Source organism: Phoxinus phoxinus (assembly GCF_949152265.1).
Source record: "Phoxinus phoxinus genome assembly, chromosome: 11".
Classification (NCBI taxonomy): domain Eukaryota; kingdom Metazoa; phylum Chordata; class Actinopteri; order Cypriniformes; family Leuciscidae; genus Phoxinus; species Phoxinus phoxinus.
The window spans coordinates 6,692,168-6,714,305 of NC_136886.1; the positions used below are offsets into that span (position 1 = coordinate 6,692,168).

Consider the following 22,138-nt stretch of genomic DNA (forward strand, 5'->3'; position numbering starts at 1 on the left):
GGGAGGACTTCGACGTCATATGGGCGTGTTTCTATGGTTGCCTTCTAATGTTTAGTCGGGTACATATGCGAATGATGCGAATCCATGAAGCGCCTTTTCCTTTTATAGCCTGTCAACTTTTTTATTTCATTCTCCGGGGAAGTGACCAGTGAACTTATCATGGGGGATATCTTTGTCCGTGTAGTGCTTTCCTGTTGTTTTATCTTTATGCCTTCAGCCCGCTAAATTTTCTGTCAGTTGTTGTAGGCTATATTCACGACAGGTGAACTCTGTTTAAAAAGAAAAATCTATTTAAGAGACGATGACATGTGTGAAGACTTGGCCGCTGCTTCTGCTGCCGTTTTCACTGCTCTCTGTGGCGAAAGGTAAGCTGTTTTTCCTCACCGGTGACTTCAATTAAACGTCTAGAGTATCATCCCGTGTAAGTTTAAACTACATACACTTTTCAGTGCATTTAAATAGCCTGAGCAATTTCTTAAAGATATGTTTCTGAGGTAGTTAGACTTGTGTTTCTAAATTGAATAGCTGAACAACAAAAACAACAACAAAAACAACAACACCAGCCTAATACTGTTTATTTTTTCTTCTTCTGCGTTTTCAACATTAAGATGCTACTGCAAAACCATGAGATAACCAGGTCATTTGGTTTATCTTTTTGTTTGAATTTGAATTCATCTTTTTTTTTTTTTTTTTTTTGGACAGAATCTCTCAAATTAATAATGTGGAAAAATAACGTTCTGATAACATGGTATAAAACTATATATTTTTGGGAACTTTCCTGTAGGTGGAGCCACAATACAACTGTCAAGTGCATAACTGCTTTCAGGCTTTGTAATACAATTAAAATACAATTAAAAGGAACATTACTTGCCCTAATTTTGGGGTTGGTAAGATTGTTTATGTTTTTGAAAGAAGTCTCTTGTACTATAAATACAGTAACATTTTGTAATATTAGGCCTATTGCATTTTAAAATCATTAAATTGCTATTTCTTCATGTGATAGTTGAATTTTCAGCGTCATTACTCCAGTTTTAAGTGTCACATGATCCTTCAGAAATCATTCTAATATGCTTATTTAGTGCTCAGAAATACTTTTCTTATTATTATCAATGTTCAAAACAATTGTGCTGCTTAATGTTTTGTGTAAACCATGATATGTTTTTTCAGGATTAAAAAGAACAGCATTTATTTGAATTGAACATAAATAGTATCCTATATATAATAATTTATTTCTTAAAAAAAAAAGTCTTACTGACCCTAAACTTTTGAACGTATGACTAAAATGAAGTATTTTGATTGATTATCTATCTTGTGTCTGTGGTTTATTTAGCAGATTGTCGTTCTCCTGTTTTGAATGGCAAATTTATCTTGTCTGCGGAATCCATACAGAAGAATAATTTCCCAGAGGATTCCACAGCAGTTGTGGAGTGTCCTAAAGGACAGGAGAGAAAGGAAGGTTCAGATTCAATCATCTGCACGAATGGGAATTGGAGTGCCGTGGAATTAATCTGTCAAAGTAATTGATTTTTTTATTTTTGAATTGGGCCATTCTCTTTAAACAAAATGGTGTCCATTAAGGTATATGTTGTAAACTTCTGTGTTTGCACCCATTTCAGAGATAGACTGTGGATCACCTGAAGTTTCACTACATATGAACTACTCCATCCCAAATGGAACGTTGTTTGGTGCCTTAATACAACCTAAATGTGAGAAGGGGTAAGAACCGCTGCGGCCCCTGCTGTCCATATTGCACTCAAAATGTAGCAAATTACTTATTTATTTTGTCTTGAACCCAGATATGACCCGGAGGGATCAAGTTTCAGACAATGTCTTGTATCTGGCTGGAGCGGAACGTCTAAATGTACATGTGAGTCTTTATTTAATTTTTTATTTCAGTTAACATTTATTTTATTATAAGGAACGAAAATGTTTTTTATAGTTTCAGTTTTAGTAAACTATAATAACATTCAATATTAACATCGATGTTGTCTAGAACAACTTTACAAAAAGTCAGAGAGTTGTAACAGCCCCTGTCATCATGTCTTTCATAGTGATAACGTGTGATGAGCCAGCTCCAATTGAGCATGGAAAGTTCATCAAGCCCAGAGAGATTCCGGTGTTTGATGATGCCATTGAATATTCCTGCGATGAAAACTACACCCTCTCTGGAAACAGATTCATTACATGTGGGAATGATTGGAAATATAATTTACCACCTCCAGAATGCAAAGGTTAGTATATTCCAAGCATACAATCACACACAATCATCAAATGCTCAACACTGCTGCATTCCTGTCGCTCAAGCAGTAGAGCATGGCGCTAGCGACGCTAAGGTCATGGCTTCGATTCCTAGGAAATGCATGAGCTGTTTTGAAGGATGCATCTGATGTATCCTTTGTGGCCTTTAATCACCCAGAATCCTTTGCACACATTTCAATTAATGAAAATAAACGGACGGAAAATAAAAGGAGTCGGTACTGAGCTTGTCTGAGTTTATTATGAAATGTAAGACAAAAATAATGAGGCCTCAGAAGACGACTAAAAAAGGAGGTAGCTTTGGTAGGATGCCGTCTTCCGTTTGAGAAACACCCTATGGAACTTTTGGCCCTCTAGCATTTAAAAAAACGAAACTGCATGCATTATGCAGAAGAACATTGTTTTAGTCGTGCTTCGGTTCTGCGTGAATGTGCGGTTGAATATGGTTCTTTCTCATAACTAAAAAAAGAGTGAGAGATTATACCGCTGCTCATAAAACATTCACTACTAGGCTTAAGAGATATAACCAGTTTAGATGAAAAGGCCCTAAAGCTGACTAGCTGAAGACTTTACTGTAGCTATACGCCTTAATAGACATGGAACTCCCTTAAAACTAAATTCCAGCACAGCGCTACAACTACCCATGATGAAAAGACCCTTCACAATAGGTTATGCTTTACAATGAACTCTGTTAGAGAGCGACATGTGGCAACTTATCTGTTGAGTAATAAAACGTGACGTATGTACGCAATTTCCCGTTAAAACCATCCCGTCAGGTCTAAAATATAAACGCTTATAATAGGCTTACCATAGTCCTCCAATCTGCCCCTTAAATAGTCTGAGCATGTATGTGGACTCGCTTGCACTGGTGTTGCAGAAGCATCAGGGCACAGCGTGTTAGAACTAGTGGAACATCTCTAGCAGCCTGCCGAACTCATCTTGCTTTTCTTGCACAACACAGTTTCATTGCCCTTTCTCTTTATTGCAGGTTCCCTTACTGACCCGTTTATTTATGTTTGCTTTAAGCATCTCTAGGTAACCTATACCTGAAGGTTATCTTTTTCTTGTTCAGCAGTTCCTTCAGGCCTTTTATTATTTATGGATTTTTTTTTTTTCAGTTATGTTAGTTGTATATGTTGATGTGATCTGTAGATGTATCCTTCTAGAGCAGATTGGGGGTATTAAGTGGCTGTGTGTAGCAGTGCTAAGCAGTTTGCAGTAAAAAAAAAAAAAAAAAAAAAGGAGTTGTAATAGTGAGAAGAGGACTTTTTTTTGTTTGTTTTTTTATGAACATTACCAGGCATTTTTGTTTAAGGTTCACTAACCAATATGCAGAATCAATTCTTTATATTAATTTTACTAGATTTATTTGGGCTCATTAAATTAGTTTAACAATAAAACGGTATGTTATTATTATGACAATATGTCAATATATTAATATGAACTAAAACATGAATTATTATTATCTATGAAATATTGTTTTGAGATCTAAATAGCTGAAATTTTGGGTTATATCTACCCATTAAACTTAAAATGTTACTGTTTCTGACATGAGAATGAATGGTTGTTAAAATGTAAAAAGTAAAATAAAAGTAGAAATTAAGTAAGTAACCAGTTGACACTGTTGTGGTTTAATGGGTGTGAATTATTATTATACATTTTTTTTTAAAGCGTCCCACCATCCAAATTGAGCTATTTATTGGCACACCTGATATCGAAGAACTGATAAACATTTCAGTGATGTTTAAAACAGAAATCTTTCTGTAAATGTTTCTTTCCAGAGAAACATTCTTTCATATGGTTTATAAATCGATGTGGAATCTTGTTTTGACATTTTCATTGGGCTGTACTTCACATTACTGAAATTCCATGCATGCTTCAGTGTTCCAGATGTCTTGATGTGCGTCCTGATGTGGTTTCGTTACTATATTTTGCATATTACATTCTGCCTGTATTTACTGCTTTACAGAAAAAAAACATTTTTATCGACTTAAATCCAGTTTCCTTTCTATTCTCAGAAATTGAATGTAAAGTTCCTGAAATTAGTTTCGGAAACCAGACTGAAGGAAATCCTCCGTACTCTTATAAAAGTAAAGCCACGTTTGAATGCTGGTCAGGTTACTGGATGAAAGGTTTTGCTACGTCGGTGTGTGAAGAGAGTGGCTGGTCTGCCCTTCCTGTCTGTGTTGAAGGTAAGCTTAACCTTCTGAATGTTAAAATGGATGAGATTTCCCCCCCCCCCCAAGGTGTGAATTCATGATATGAGTGATAAGTAGACCCGTACAGAACCTGCAGCGTTTCCTGCGCTGATTCCAAAGGAAACATCTGCCTCATTCTCCATTGCAAAAATGTGTCAAACTGAGCTGATGTCAGGGTTGAGGTGGCTGAAATAGTACAAGCACATTGATGTTAGTACTGTATGCTTACTACATAAAGCATACTTAAAAATATACTTGAACTTTACTTAATAAAATGAATCAGAAGTATACTTATGTTTTTTTTTGTAAAGGTTATGTTGCCATCAACTGAACTGCTGAGATGTTTACAACATGTGGAATGTTGTATTGAAGAAGGTGGGAAAAGTAGATGATGATATGCTAATATTTTCTTTCAGTCATCATCATAACACAGACAACAGCAAGCACTCCCACGAACAAAACCACAACGGCCACAGCCACAGCCACAACAACAGCCACAGCCACAGCCACAGCCACCACCCATTCACATGGTAAGAAGCCCAGCACATATAGCATTCTTTATTCTGATTCCTGATTATGTTATGGTTATGCTGTAATGGTTATTTGATGTCTTTTATAGCAGGAAGACACGAAGAACAGCCCACTTCTGAATTACTGAGTGAGTCATCCTTTAAAGCCTATGATACATCTGCTACTGAATGAAATGTCTGACTGCATCACGCTCAGGGAAAGAAATGTGGTTCCTGAAGTCGGAGCTGTGTTTGACGTGCAACATATGTCACCACATAATATAACAATCTATGATGATAATGAGTTATTTTGTCCTGTTCAAGTTTAAAGTGAGAGGAGTGATCACTACTGTAACCGAGGGCCACATATCCATTAAATGTTTGTTTCCTTTTGTTCATGTATTTCTAATAACACAACGGTTGATCTTTCAGGTAGTGGTCATGCGATTGCCGTGGGTATTGTCGGTAAGCATCTGAATGATTTGGATTAAACTATAGACTTTTATATAAAAGTATAATATATTTTTATATATACTTTTCAAAAGTTTGGGGTCATTTTTATTCAACAAGGACACATTCAATTGATCAAAAGTGCAGTAAAGACATTTTTAATCTTACAAAAGATTTCTGTTTCAAAAAGCTGTTATTTTGAACATTCTATTTATTATCCTGAAAAAATATATCACGGTTTCTAGAAAAATATTAAGCAGCACAATCAGAATGACTTCCATCACAATAAAATATTAAAATATCGAAAAGTTATTTTTAAATTGTAACATTATTTCACAATATTAAAGTTTTTGTCAAATAAATGTAGTCTTTGTGAGCATAAAATACTTCTTTCAACTACATTAAAAAATATTACTGACCCCAAATTTTTGAGCGAAAGTGTGTATACACCTTTTACTGTTTACTACATGGTTTAATATTTTATAATATAATATTTTTCTATTTTCTTGGGGTCCACAGTCTGTTTTTTCACAGTTTGTGCAGTGTGTTGTGTGTGTCATAAATATAAACAGAGAGGGTGAGTATATCTTTGAATCTGTCGAATGCTTTAAAGTGCTTCTAGCTCAGCTGACCTAAGCATGGCAGACTGTCTCTCTGCTTCAACTGCATGCTGCTTTAGACATGCATTGACTTGATGCTTTCTTTCGCTGTCTCTTTATGATAAGGGGGGGACAAATAATGCTTCACTTTTGCACTATCAATCCGGAAGCTAGCTGTCCATGTGATTGATTTGTAGTTGATTTGCAGCTCACTTTTTAAATTGCCCCTATTATGTTTTTTTGTTTTTTTGGACATTACCTTTCATGTGTGTGATATAGCTGTTTGTGAATGTAAAAGGGCTGCAATGTTTCAAAGATCAAAGTGCAGGATCAATGGAGTTATTGTCTCCCACGAAAGGGGGTGGGGTGGGTGGGGGTTTGTTAGATGGTGAGGGAGAGTCAGAAAATTATAATGGCTGCCAGCCATGGTCTTCATTGGCTGCCCATGAACAACGTCTACTTTGACACGCCCTCAAACACAAAAGATTTTGGTATGTGCCGTTGACATATTGATGAAAATCCACTTTGCACGCACTTTCAAAAGATGAGGACTCGGGCTCGAATTGATATTTGCTCTGACAGCAATGCTGCAGTTCATTTCACTGTGTGGAAATTCAGATATGGTAATTGGGCATTTGTTTCTGATGAGCTGCAAGCAGTTGACCAATCACAACAGACTTGGGCCGTCTGACCAATCAGAGAATCGTAGGCTCTCTGCAAAAAAAGTTTTTAGAGAGACTGAATCCTTTATCAAACCATTTCAGAGACTGAGAGAAAAGTTGAGGCTGCAATGTATATTGTGAGAAAAAAACATTTTTTGACCTTGGATGCATGTAAACCTATTGTGCGACCTCCAAACAAAATGATGGCATTTAAAATAGCATAATAGGGGCACTTTAAATTCTCAATTATTAATTAGTGTCTGTTGTACATTGACAGAAGTTCAAGGTTTCAAGGAAGACCATTAAATTGTCCACCCTTAATTTATTTTGGAATTTCCCAGCATGCTCACCAGGTTGCTAACTATTGACAAGTAACCTCAATCTCAAGCAGAAATTATTGCTGATGTTCCATGTGAAAAAACATTACAGTATGTCTGGGCACATAATGATCTGCAGAATTTAATTAAAAGGTCTGCAGTCGAAAAGGAAAGATTGGTCTGGTGCTGCTAACAAAATGACAAAAAGAACTGTGCAGAGCTAATGTCTGACCAGATACTAATCACATCCAAACAGCTCGCAGAACGAATGGCTAATTGAATATTAACAAAAAATGAATGTGTCCAATAAATAATGTATTATAATGACTCCATCTCCTCGTTTGATAATGGTGCATAGTTCATACAATACTGGAGAAGAGAAGAGGACAAAAGAAGAGTTATTGCTATATCAAAGTCTGTAAACCAAAGGTACAGTATTTACACGTCAAAATCTTCTGAAGCTTAATATGAGGTTTCTTTTGTTTTACAGTCACAATCAAATGCCTTCATCTCAGACTAATACACTCATAGTTAGAAAGTTTTTTCTGGCATTAGTTGCAAAATAGTCTCCATTAATTATTCTTAATGTGTTCTTGTGTTAAATAACAGCGATGTTTGGTTTTCCTCAATGTGTTTTCTCTGGACTCTCCACCACAGGGCAAACAATCGGACGGCTCCTTTGTTCTAGCACTGTTCCTGCAGGTGGACTCCTTGAAACTTCAATGTTGTATTTTATAAACAAGATATTTTATTTATTTATAATTGCTATATAATATTTTGCTTCCAGTTATTGATGAAAACACCAGGTGGTATTTTTGTATATTTTAATAAAGATGTTTTAAATACTATAGAGTGTTCTCGCTGAGCTATGACTAAATCCTGACCTCAGATTTTCCCCATCTTGTAATCAAGAATCCACCCTAAAGGATCTCCCACAAGGCACATGTTTCCACTCATGTCTTTTCACTTTTTTTAAAGTGCAGTTGATAGTGCACCACAGCCTGGATCAGGTTTTCTGTGTCCATATGGTGAGGTAACCTGATCCCCAATGAGCAGACGTTCTTGATGTGAGTTGTAATAATAATTGTTGCACTCCCCTTTCAAAAGTGTTCCTTTTACGTCAGCAGTAGACCAAACAACAATGTGGTTACCAGGACAATGGCAGAGATAGTTGCGGCTATTCAAGTCAAATACTTCATCAACTGTAGAGCATTTAGACAATGTGCTATACAGAGACCTTAGCCAATCCCATGAAAGCAAAGAGAAACTCAATGTTCTTCTCAAAAAGCTGTAAGAAGATTTCAAATTATAATAATAATAGTTTTTCTAACAGCTTTTTTATTTTATCAAAAATGTATGAAATGTTATTTATTAATGTATGTTTTAACTGTTGAAGAGCAAAACTTGCTGCTTGGCAAGTGTGGAAAACTGGGTGGACAAGATTGTTATGTGGTTGCTAATTGTTTCCATTTGATGGTTTCCCGGTTTTAAATTGTAAGTCAGATCGCTTAGAAAAGCGTCTCGCTTCAAGCCTTGCGTAGAAACAAATATTGGGTCGAAGTACACGCCGAAGTGTAAAACTATAAGCTTAGTCATTTTTTGAAAACCCTAACCTTAGTTTGTTCAATAATAATAGTGATGGTAACTCTTAAAAAAAGGTTACATATAGAGGCTTAAAAAGGACATTCACCCAAAAATGAAAATTCACCCAAACATGAAAATTCTGTCATCATTTACTCACCCTCAAGTTGTTCCAAACCTGCATGAACAATAACAAAAATATATTTGGAAGAATATTGGTAACCAAACAGTTGACGGGCCCCATTGACTTATGAAAAAAAAAAAAATACTATGGAAGTCAATAGGGACCATCAACTGTTTGGTTACCCACATTATTTAAAATATCTTCTTAAATTCATACAGGTTTGGAACTTGAGGGTGAGTAAATGATGACAGAATTTTTTTGGGGGGGTGAACTATCCCTTTAAAGAGTTCTGTCACTTCATATATATAGATCATTTTAGAGGTTCCCATCATGGGACCATTTTATGGTTTTAGTTTTAATTTGTTAATTTTGTTTTAATTTTTGTTTTAATTTTGATTCAATTTTTATGAATTAAACCACATAAATATAAGAATGCTTATAGAAACCCAGTGAACATTTTGAAAAGAGTGTAGCAACACCCGAAATCTACTATGGAATCAATACTATGGAAGTCTATGGGGCCCGTCAACTGTTAAGAGCGGTTAGCAGGACAACATGCCTTCACAAACTGTTAAGAACAGTTTCTTGAGTTCTTGTGTCACTGAAAGGAATGGAGCTAATTTCATTTGTAAAATGTATTGCTTATCACATGCAGTTGGTTTATTCTCAGTCTTACTTGGAAGAATGAACCCATTATCGGTGTTAAAACTTCTCAGTGGGGTTTTCTACAGTATCTTATAGTGACCCGGGTCTTTCGTTATATGTTTGAGTAAGCCTCCTCATTTACACTGGATCATTTCACACTGCAGTCGATGGTCCACAACTTCCTATTATAGTTGGTCATCTGTAAGGAGACTGCAAAGTTAAGAATTACAGAGACACATTTAACCATTAAATTAATGTAGTAGAATTAAGGATATAATGCATGTCATCTTCAGGAAAGGTCACATGAAGCAGTGCAGATGATTCATTGTTTAGGCTAGCTGTAGATTAATGAGTGGATATTGAATGGAGGTGTATTTACTCATGCTGTGGTAAACAAAACCACAAGGATACGTCAGCTCTTACCAGACCACTCAAACCAGTGGGCTGTTTTATTTATAGGGTCATCTAAAAACAAGACATTTAATAAGCTTGCTGTTGCCTGGTTCATACATCTGGTCAACATTTTGTTCACAAACCACAGGTTTTATGGGATTCAAGAGATATTTGTTGTGGATTGTTCTTTTTTTATAGTGTTGCTCTTAAAATTGTATGGCAATGTAAAAGATCTCTTCCTGGCAGAAAGGAAATGCACATCCTTTTTATTCATTTACTTGAAGTATCTTGATGAAGAAGGAAAAAGCTTCTAGCGTTTGACATTGATGAATGCAAGTACATGTCCCTTATTGTGGACAGCAATTTTAGATACTTATAAAAGATCTAAAGGACTGTCTGTTTAAAGTGAAATTTGGTATTGGTGCTCACTTAACAGCAGCTAAAAATAGCACATGCTAGGGTTCTCACAGTTGCTGGGATCTTAGTTGTTCAATCAGCTGTGTCATGCTCTCTCAAGACAGCAGAATACATCCGGTGTTAATATAACCATGCGTTAGACCATTAAATGCAATCAACTGGCATCAGTTACAGATGTTGGGAAAGTGATCCCAAGTTCAAAAATTTAATGTTTGTCGGTCTTGAAAGCCAGTTGTTGAGCGTTCTCTCATTACATCGAAAATTATTAGGTCTGAGGATGAGGAATCGTGAGCCTGGTGGAAAAAAAGGGGATTGTTAGATCAGAGTGGAGTAACTCGTTTTCAGATTAGCTCTTATGTTCGTCTGACTCTGGAGAAATTGAGAAGATGTTTTGGATCGGTCTCGGTCTGTTTGTAGATAGTCTATAATAATAATAAAACAGTTTTGAGGTCACACAGTGCCATCCAGTGGTGAAGAATTGAAGCAGTGAATGAGTCTTGGGCCGTTTCTCAATACCAAGTACGCAAACTTCGGATTTGCGTCCTTGGTAGTTCAGATTTGCCAAATTCGATTTAGGAGAACGAACTCCCGAGGACGAGAGGACGCAAGTCCGGTTATTCTGCAAATGAGACAGCGGCGTTCTTGATCGCGTCACTCAGCACGCTCTGGCTACTCCGGTTATCTCTTTATGTATATTTTAGGCAACAATAAAACGAAATATGGTATAAAACAACACTCTGCCTCTTTTAATTTAAAAAATAATAATCTTAAACACATTAAATGGCCACACAAATGTGATTCAGGCAACGTGTACATTGATTATCTTCACTGCATATTTATAACAACACGAAATATAAAACACAACCCTGCTTCTTTTTGTTTTCATTTTAAAAATATGAAACATTATTGAACATTAAAACTGACATTTAAAAAACAGAGACGGGGTTGTGTCATTTTATTTTACATGTAGAGAATAATCAAATAAATATAAAAAATATTATATATATTTAAAAATATATAGCCTAAAAATAAAATTACACAACCCTGACTCTTTTTGTTAAATGTCAGTTTCAATGATCTGATATCCAGTATAAAAGTATAAGTAAATAAAAATAAATAAAGTAAACAATTCAGTCAAACATAAGTCAGCTTAAAATAGCCTAAAATAGCTCAAGTTAAATAGCCTAAATATATAAAATTATGAAACTTCACTTTGCCCTCAGCCAAAACGATTTTCCATGGAACAAATGATAGATTAATGAGACCAAAGATCGCCCGTTAGATATACACAAGACGAATTATATCTCATGTTTAACCACTAGACTAGAGACACCAGAGCCAGCGGCAAACATCAGAAGCACTAGCCGAGGAAAAGCTGTATAGAATGTATAGAAAGGCTTTCTATACATGTCTATGCCTCTACATGCATCCTCGGTAAAAGGGGCGGATCAAGAACACATCCGGGGATTTGAACTGGACTTGGCTAGATGTGAACTTTTGAACTCTTATATACTGTCTATGCTTTTGAATTGGGACAGTACTTGGGCAGCGACTGATGACGTTTTACAAGTCCACAAGAACACAAGTACAGACTAAGAACGCATATTGAGAAACGGCCTATGGTTAGAGAAGCATCCAGCTGAAGCCCCGCAGACTCACTTCTTGCTAGACACCAGTGGCTGGACACCAGTGGATGGACAGCAGACGTCATTTCCTTTTCAAATTGACGTCATTTCCGTATCGTCATTCACTTTTCAAATTTGACGCGCCATGCAGATGTCAGCGGTAAGAAAAAAATAATAAACTGATGATGATAGGTCATGTCAGAATTCAAATGCACAAACTAGCTATTTAAAAAAAAATCGTCTTGTTTTCATACTGTGTCGTGTTTTTTGAAGGTATTAGTGAACTCTGGTGTGCCTCAATTCTAGAGCTAGGTTGCTCTAGGTTACTTCCCCCACAACCTTACGGGCCTGACTGTGGCATCTTCATTCTGATGGTCAGATTGTGTGATTTCCAATAAATATTGCAAAACCATGAAGTGTTCATTTGATCTGGATTGTTTGGTAAATTGTCTGATCATGTATATGAATATATGTATATTTTAAAAAACAGAAGTGGTTACATTTACAAAAAAAATAAGAATATCCAAATGGGCAAGGCAAAAAACTGTGGTCAATTAACATGTACAAGTCTGTTGTATTGACAAAACGTTATAGTCCATTGATCTAGGCTGAATTTAAGTCACAAAGAATAGTGATATGATCAAAGAATAGTGATATGAAAAACGGGTGCGCGACTGCGCGCACGTGGGCAGAGCCAATAGGCTTGTTTGAGATGCGCCTTGCCTCGCCTGAAGTGTAGTCGAGAGTAGGCGACTGAAGTGAGGGGAGGAGTGAAAAAAGCCCAGGCAAGCCGGACAGTTTTCTCTTCTCACAGTGGATCTGACACCTGTGAGATCAAAGATGGATATCGCGGGATTCACGCTCGTGCACAGTGTTGCTAATAAACCAGTGGTGTAGTCTACGTGATACGCAGGTATACGCCGTATACCCACTAGGAAATGACAAGTATTTCCGTATACCCACTAAAAAAAGCTTGAGGATACGTAACAACTTCATTTTGTGACAGAACTTTCACACTTTCATTCATAAATTCACCGCGTCTGTGTTTGCAATGGACACAGATCAAATCGCGGAATCCACTCACAACTGTATTTAGCAGAACGTCACGGAATTTGGTCATTTTTTTGAATGAATAAATCAAAAGTAGGGCTGTACAATGAATCAAATCGCGACTAATGTCTGTGAATATTAAAAACTCAAAGAGACTGCAGTTGTTCAACGCGTCTCTGGGAATGAGCGCTCAATGTGTGCTCACTGCTCTACTACACACACACACTGAAGCGCGCGTGACTTCGCGCTCGTGGTGTTTTCAGCGCTTCACTGTAGCTATGAGGACATGATGTAGGCTACACATGTGAACTTCATCACAGAGCTGCTATGAGAGTCACTTCATGACAATTTCACCATTTCATTTGATAAAACTATCGTCATTCATTCGTATCATACACACACAGAAACTGTAATGTCTTTACGACAACCTGTCAAAATAAAAGTTCGGTATAAACTCAAAGAAATTATGAAAGAAATTGCACAGTAAAATGTTCTGTAAAATAATAATAATAATTAAATCTATTACAACTTATTTTAAAAAGGAATATCACACAAATTTTCATACATGTTTTAATTTAAAAAACAGTAAACTTGCCAAATCAATAACACCATTTTCTTTCAAAAGCACCATTTCTAAAAGTAAATTTGTATTTGTGCCTATAATGTTTTTTTTTTTTTTATTAGTATTGTCAGCTGATAAAACCTGTGCTTCAGGGACCATATTCAAATAACATCTAAGGCTAAATGTAGCTCTTAACTGGCTGAGTTAAATGGTAACACTAAACAGTAGAAAATCAGTCCAGTCTCCTCAGCTGTAAATGTCATTGGCTGTTAAAGTCTTGTGTTGCTTATAATAAATTGACATGTTGATAACACTTAGTCTCATAATGCTCTCAATAACTTGTCGTTGCATACTGTATGCATTAGTGAGTGTGGTGGTGCTTATTGGGTGATGAGAAAGGTTAGGTGGTGGGGGGGGGGGGGGTCACAGTATACTCACTACAAAAAACTAGACTACACCACTGTAATAAACTGGATGTAATTTAAGTTCTGTTGCTTAAATATGAAAGTAAATATAATGAACAAGACACCCAAATCACTTGTTAGGCTATATAATCCCATTCCAAATACGTGTTTATCAATCTTTTTTTTTTCTTTAATACATGTGTTTATATATATATATATATATTAATTACATAATCCATATAGAGATCGCACTGTCAGAGAGTTTGGGAATATTCACAGATCATTTATACACATAAAACATGATATCAGAGTTTTAATATCAAACATTTTAAAAGAGAACATTACATCATGGTTGTTTAAACCAATGAGCATTAAGCTGTGTCGTCAGCAAGTTGTTTCCCATCATGCTTTTGATCCGCGCAGTCGGTGGAGAGCAACTGCGCTCGACTGCAGAATCCGACAGGTGTGCCTTGCGCTCGCGAGAGATTTTTGACATACGTCAGCATGATATCAGAGCCAGGCGGAACGCAGTCGGACACATTTCTAACCGGCATGCATCTCGCGGTGATCACCGGTGATCGGTTCTGCGCAGATTTTACTCATCTCAAACAAGCCTGATATCAAAAAATAGCGGCGGTAGTCATGGCGACGTAGAGTGACAGTCGCGCAAGCCAATCACTTGTTTCGTCCCGGTGGGAATTAATGAGCTGTGTTTTTTGAAGATTAAATACACTATAGTCACTCAATTTTTATACTCTCTTTTTCAAAGTACTTACATTTTAATTATGTATTTGTATATAAAGACAGTTTAAGCCAATTTGAAAGATAGGCCCTATTACAGGTCAGATATTAAAGACGTGTGCAAAAGCCTGCAAAGAATGCTGTCTATCCACTGGTTAAAACAGAAAATAAATATTTTGAAAATATAAAATGAATATATGTCAATCCAGAGGTGAAAACGGAAATTAGCGGCGAAACGGAAATGACGGAGAAAAAGGAAATGACGTAGGCTGTCTATCCACTGGTGTCCAGCCACTGGTGTCTAGTCGGAGGTGAGTCTGCGGGGCTGCAGCTGGATGCTATTGTATGGTTACGTGCCGAGGGAGCGTCAGGCGCTTGTTGATGACGTCATCAGTTCCACACACAGATTCATTGTAGATTTATCCATCTATGGATTTATCTCTCTATCATATTTTGAATATCCTCTTTAGAAATGAATCGATATATGGCTAAATATACCACATGTAGTAATGTCATTTAAGATACACACATGTGCCACGGTGGAAAAAAACATACCGTGTGTTGTTTACCTTTTTATTTTATTAAACGGAGATGCGTATAATATATTCTTAATTATTTGCGAGGTTCTAAGACGGTTCTGGTGCTGCAGTGGAGGTCCAGGGTGAACAAGATGAATGTATCAGGTAATAATGTAAATATATTTAACAAGTTACAGCTGCTGTAATACATTGGTACGAAGAATAAAAAAAAGATTCCAAACAGGCGTTCTAAATAGCGATTTCCGTCGTTCTTTAGAATCAGATATCTTTGAACTGTTCGTAAACCTGTATTATATGACCCCCCCCCCCCTCTTTCCATAATCTACACTCTTTTCATCCCCCCCCCCCCCCCACTCCTTCCTTGACTTTCCAAACTTTAACATTTTCAAACAAGTAGTCCTGAAACTCATATCATTGATTTAATGCTTCTTTAATGTGCTATCGGAAATTTCCTACTTCCCACTTCGGATTATGAGCTCATCGCATTCAAATTTTGACTTGAGAGGGTGTTCATGTCCAATATTTTAACTAGGAAACTATTATTTAACATGGATATCATATTTCCAAGATATTTATTACAAATAGTTGATATTTTATACATGGTATTTTAAAAACTATAGTGCAAACTGCAAATATCTGACCACTGCAGGTGCTTAGAGCACAATGACAAACTATTTAATAGTGGGTATTATAACAGAGATCCTATGATAAATTGCCTGCAGTGGTACTGCAATATTGTAGAGGAATTACATGGACTTGTAGCACTTAAGATCATTCTTTTTATTCAATTTAATAAAGCTTGTGCAAATCAGACATGCAAAGACATGGATCACAAATGTTGCTGTAGAATTTCAGTAGTCCACAGCATAGGTCTCCCGTCCCATGTGATGTCAGGACCGACCCAAGAACACTGATTTCAAATGGTGCTAGATGCCATAAAGTACTCTATTGCACCATTTGAATCCAGCTTCCAGGAGCAGCATATAGAGGAGATGGCACTGCAAAAACAAAATACAGAATAGCCAAATGCTAAAGATGCTATACTACGCATACTGGAGCTTTTAGAGCTCATTCTGTAAAGATAGTTTTGAAGAGAATAGTTTGTTCTGAACCATACATGCTTTTGATATTTATTGCTGTGCAACTATGGTAAACCTTAAAGTAAGCTGTGAGATGTTGTGCACCTATACACATACTGCGTATACCTGAGAGTAGAGGTGCTATGTTTGAATTACTTTAGACCTGAGTCAATAGAATAAGTACAATAGAAAAGTATAGGGAGTGACCTAGAGGGAGGGAGAGCATTTGTTTACAAGTTTCATTTTCACTCATGTCCATCAGTTTATTCTTGGTTTGCTGCAACTGCGCACCTGACCGCTTGTGTAATGCTGATCCAGCTCTTAAAGGGAAAGGCGTCTTTATTGAAGCTTAGAATCTGCCATTTAAATGGGGTGGAAAAGGGAAAATACAACAGTAAATATACAGTCAGCAGATTGCAAACAGTTGAGACATGCAGTATGTTAGAAGATTAAACAGACTTTTTATTTTGGAATACGGAATTTTTTATATATATATATTATTTAAACCTCGGCATTGAACAGGCATTATTCCCAATATCATTTCATATTTCTTGAGGCGACTGTGAAGATCAGGACTTGTTGACTTAGGACTATCTTAAACTGTATGGTGTATCAGTAATTGTATTGTTGGGTCTAGAATTGCTTCTTTTCTTTTTTATTTATATATATAGCAAAGGATATGAAAGAGGCCAATATATTCAGTCAGGCCAGACAGGATAGATACTAAATATAACACTTTGTTTTGAAGTGATCTCTGAATTACTAATAACATTATCTTATTAATTAATAAGATGTTATTAATTAATAATAACATCCCTCTCTTTATCTCCCTCTCTGTTCTCTTAACTCTTATATAACATAACAATAATATAGGGGGATTTAAAAAACACAAATATAACGTTTAAACATCTTTTTTATTAGTAAAATTGCATTTCTGTAAATAAATAAAATATGGGCAAAAGATTATTAGTATGAAATGCATACCTGTTTCAGTACATTCAACAAGCGTATGCGGTCTGACTGCGCCACCTAGAGGGAAAAGTGAGCACTGCGCTAATGATTTGTTTACCTCGTATAGTCAAGTGCGCACTAGCAAATAACTACTGCAAGTTTATTGTTAAACTCGCTGAATAAGACCGACAATGTCGCAGTTTGACGTCATAAGCTTTAATTTATTGAAATGAAGTGTCTATCCTTTAAAAGTTTTGGTGTTTGGTAAAACAGGCAACCAAAGGTTAAGCCCCTTTTAATGTGCGATCCACTATTATTTCTTGACAATAACACTTTACGGTCCCTCTTTAAAACGGATTAATCTGGATCGACATAAAGTGCGCACTTCTATATTGACGTACGCAACGCATCTCTTGCTCGCGCAGCATCCCATTCCCGTCGTTGTCTTGAATGCGACGCATCCAGTTGGATGAGACTGTGGAACACTCACTTATGATTATGTCATGATCATCCGCTACGCGATATTATAAATAAGGAGCGCTCCACGATATCTCTACGCAGGCGAAATTCCTTAACGAATCTCCATATTGTCGCAATAGCTATGACGCAGTAATATATCTTAACTAATGCCTGTTGGAATAATTATCAGTACACTTCGCTCTCAGATTTCAAGTGATGGCATCAATTCTTCAAATATTATTTATCAGATAATATTTATTAACTGTGTTTAACTAAAATATGAAGGTATTTAAAAGGAAAGAAATATTATGATCCTGGTTTACAAACAAATAAATGTATCATACATATCAAATATAATTATTCTACTTACATGGATAGCCTACATTCAAACGATTGACTTCCAATGAAATCTTTTTCTTAGTTGTCTGCATGCCCTGGATGCCTGCACTCTTCACTTGTTTCAGTCCGACCCAACTCCTCAGTTTCCTTTCTTGAGGCATAGTCTCCTCGCATCATTACAAGATCCCTATCGATTTTTCCAGTGCGAAATTCTCAAGCCACGCCCCCCACAGACACTCCCCCGGCGTCTGATTGGCTGCAGCGCGTTTTACACGTTCCAAAACACTTCTGGATCACATGTGCTTGACGCATGTTTACAAACATTGTACAGGTCACATGGTACAGGCCACCATTTAATGCGCATCGCAGGACACTGTCGCAACGTCTCGTAGAAGAGAACAAAAGGTCCGGAGCCAAGTTTACATGAAACCATCTGTTGTAGCATTCCATCGTGTTTAAAAAGATCTGACGCACTATTTAAATCGTGTATGTGATCTTATAGTAAGGAAAATTGGCAATAACATTATCTGTCATAACTCACAAATCTTTCCCCCATGTTTTAGTATAGAAAACATTTTGTTTAGAATAATTACATCATATTATCAAATTTAGTAATCACATTAACTAACTAAATATTGAATAAGAACATATTTAATGAATATTAAATATTATTTGATCACTTTCTGCTTGTCAAACGTTAGTGGAAGATGTTTAATGAGATGAATACGTTACTCCATAGTAATATTATTGCATTCATTTTTATCATTTTACTGTAGAGTTTTTGCATTACTAATTCTTTTAGCTGTTCAAATAATATTTAAAAGTCTAAATGAAATCCACATTAGACTATTGTTTATATATTGTCAATATCATAAATATTTCATAAAATATATTATTAAATATTTTGACCAACCAATAAGGAAAGAACAGTTTTCAGTTAAATAATGTCATGTTCATTATGCCTACCAATTGTAATAATAATAATACTTTTTTTATGTACTTTATTCATCAGAATTTTAGACAACAATAGGAAAATAGCTAATGGTCCAGAAAAAAAAAAAAAAAATCACTTTTATACCCCAATTTGTTTTTACACATTTCTTGTTATTGATAGAGAGACAACTTTACTAAGCGCATGCTGAGGAAGTGTTTGTGACAATAAAACAAGTGTATTGTTTTACCTCTTAAAGCAGATTATTATTGTACAGTGACATCCTTGCCATGCTAGAGCTCTTTATACACACTAGGGGGCAATATTGACTTAAAATACTGTTCACTAAAGCCATTGCTGAAGTTGTTGTCACTCTTACAAAGTATTTCCTAGGTTTCCCACTAATGAAATATGTAATGTTATAGCTATTTAATCATAAAAAATAGGCCAGCATGGTCATTTTATTCCAAAAGCCTGTTTTCAAAATTTTTAAACAACGTCATAATCAACATCTTATACCGATTCATTTTTCATTCTCAATGCAGTCTAATATAGACCTCAGCAGAGACAGGTATAGTGATTTGTATACAGTAGTGCACATATGTGAAAAAGAGGTGGAGGGAAGTGTCTGGGAATAGAGCATGAAGTGTACATGTGTTGATCGTAAAACTGAGCATTAGGGAGGAGGTCATGACATCTGGGTGAAACCACCCCTCATGTTCATTCTCATGGGGATTACATAGCTGACAGGTTTATCTGTGTGTGTGTGTGTGTGTGTGTGCATGCGTGAAATGAATCGGTGTATCTCTATGCCTGTTAGGGAGGTTGATGTATTCTTCTGCAGAACAAAGATAGATGTCTTGGTAATTAAATATGACTCTATATGTTTTTCTCAAACTTTTTGAGGAGGCGGACCACCTAAACCCAAGTCAGTGTTGCTGTGTTGAGTTCATATAAACAGAGTAATGTTTTGATAGCACCAGTGTTTACATTCATAGAAATCAGCCTATGAGTGGCATGCTTGAAGTCGTCTCTGATTATTTAGTTTATTCATTAACTAAATGTGTTTGTTGCAGAACTGGTGTGTCAGTGAGCGTGCCACTGCTATCCAAACTCGTACGCCGTACATCTGAGGCTTGCAGCTGGCTCTTACTAAAGGTCTATATTTAGCTCTGTGGTATTACGACTATTTGCTGGAGTGTCTGTAAAGGATCTATAAATAAACAAATGTGCATCTAAATTATTACATTCATCTGTACAGTCATTTGAAATATTATGAATTTAATGGATAGAAAACTCATATGCAAATTTGAGCATAACAGTAGCCTATACCATCCTCCATATGAAGGTAACGTGGGGGAAGTAGTGTGTTTTTTATTGAAACCAGCGTTGGAGAAAGTTACTTTTAAAAGTAATGTATTACAATATTGTAATACTTTTTTACTCTCAAAGTAACTAATTGCATTGCTTGGTTACTTTTTATGGAAAGTAATGCATTACATTACATTATGTTACCTTTTTCTCACCTGGGATTGCTTGTTTGTTTTTTAATAACATTTTTTTTTCTTCTATTTTTGGCAAATATAAAGACCCTTTCACACCAAATGTGAAATGAATAATCCTCAGGCTGAAGGAATATCGCAGCTCAATCAAACCTTTCAGCTGTGCTGTTCATCAGGTCAACAGCAAAGACATTGCTTAATAAAATGAGATTAAATACATAAAGTGTATTTGTGTACATTTAATTATTATACGTTTGGGTAATATTCAGAGTGTGCGTTTGACTGTTTATTCATTTTGAGGAACACTGAATATGTGCAAGTGAGAGGAGTAAATGCATGTTCACATTTAGTCTAGAACTACAGTAACCATCATGTTCACACACGACGCCTCTGCACTCCCGGTTTCTCTCATCATGAGGCCAGGAGTGCTGTCAGTCAATACAGTCAAAACTTGTGTTACTTGTTTGAAAAAGTGATTCAGATATTTTGTTGTAGATTTAAAAGTAATGCATTACTTTACTCATTACTTGAAAAAAGTAATCTGATTACGTAACTCACATTACTTGTAATGCATTACCCCCAACACTGTTCGAAACAATTACGGTTTGTTTAGTTGCTAATGAAGATAGTGTTACATTTCAAAAACTTTCGTTTAAGAGCAACTGGGAATACATTTCACTTTATGCTTGGTTTTTGCTGAATGTCCACAGTAAAATTGGTATTATTTTCTAGCTGCTATTCTACACACACACACACACACACACACACACACACACACACACACACACACACACACACACACACACACACACACACACACACAAAAATGTTCCACTGTGGGGCTCCACAGAGAGTTTAACACACTTCACTTGATCCCATTGACCGTGTGAATCCACTGAAATTTTAATGCATGTAGCAAGTTTGATGTGGCCCAGGAGACATTATTACTGCCATACTAGTGTTTTCTTTGTTCTAGCCTCTCTATGCTTACTCGTTTACTTAAACAACCATTCAAGGCCAAAGATTTATATTATTTATGTGCTGATTCTTAATGTATGTTGATTGCAATTAACGGTAAAATAAGCAAGAAGTTGTATATTTGATTTTTTTTGTAATCTGTGGACTTTTTCCCCATTTTGTGCACTGACTTTGGAGGTAAATCCTCTGAATTGTATACAGAAGAATTTTTCAGGATTTCTCAGAATGTCAAAATAATTACGGCACATAAACATACTAATCACTCTAAATGATTGTTATGGATGTCAAACATTATGAAAATTGTGTTTATTCTGTAGCAGTTTAGAACTTTGGCTTGCACAGTAAATGAAATGAGACAAACAATACAACTATTCACTCATACACATACACTTCCACATGCACAAAACAACAATCCTACATATTCATGCCCCCCCCCCCCCAAGAGTAACTGAATGTCTAGATTACAATACACACCAATCCAAAAAGGAATAAAACAAAATATACTTTGTATAAAAAATATAGGCAATTACAAAAACCATAAAGGTAAATGTCATTTGTTCTGTGGCCTATCTGATGCTGATAGTGATTCATCCGTCATTACCATTAAGATCTACATGCAAATGTGTTTTTAGTGAGTGACGTCTCTCACACAAGGATTTTTAGCAGTACTTGTGTAATGAGTTACCGATCTGCCACTCAAGCTTTTTACTTATATTACACACTTTTCCATAGTTCACCTTGTAGAGCATAATGCTAGAAATGGCAAGGTCCTGAGTTTAGTTTCCAGAAAACACACATACCGAATAAATGTATATTGAGTTGCTTTG

At 36.0% G+C, this 22,138-nt stretch overlaps 1 protein-coding gene across 2 annotated transcripts; it reads left to right on the top strand.

Annotated features, from left to right (window-relative positions):
- LOC307006889 (membrane cofactor protein) lies at positions 1-7,889 on the top strand. 2 transcript variants are annotated; one of them, XM_079628373.1, is made up of 12 exons: positions 1-365; positions 1,331-1,516; positions 1,617-1,716; positions 1,797-1,867; positions 2,052-2,231; positions 4,275-4,448; positions 4,871-4,984; positions 5,074-5,112; positions 5,396-5,428; positions 5,933-5,990; positions 7,350-7,420; positions 7,649-7,889. In XM_079628373.1, the coding sequence occupies exons 1-11, from the start codon at positions 302-304 to the stop codon at positions 7,411-7,413; spliced, it is 1,083 nt and encodes a 360-aa protein (XP_079484499.1). In that variant the 5' UTR covers positions 1-301; the 3' UTR covers positions 7,414-7,420; positions 7,649-7,889. The 2 variants fall into 2 exon arrangements, with proteins under 2 accessions (XP_079484499.1, XP_079484500.1); XM_079628374.1 differs by having other exon boundaries at positions 47-365; positions 1,334-1,516; positions 7,649-7,838.
- Positions 7,890-22,138: the final 14,249 nt, after the last annotated feature.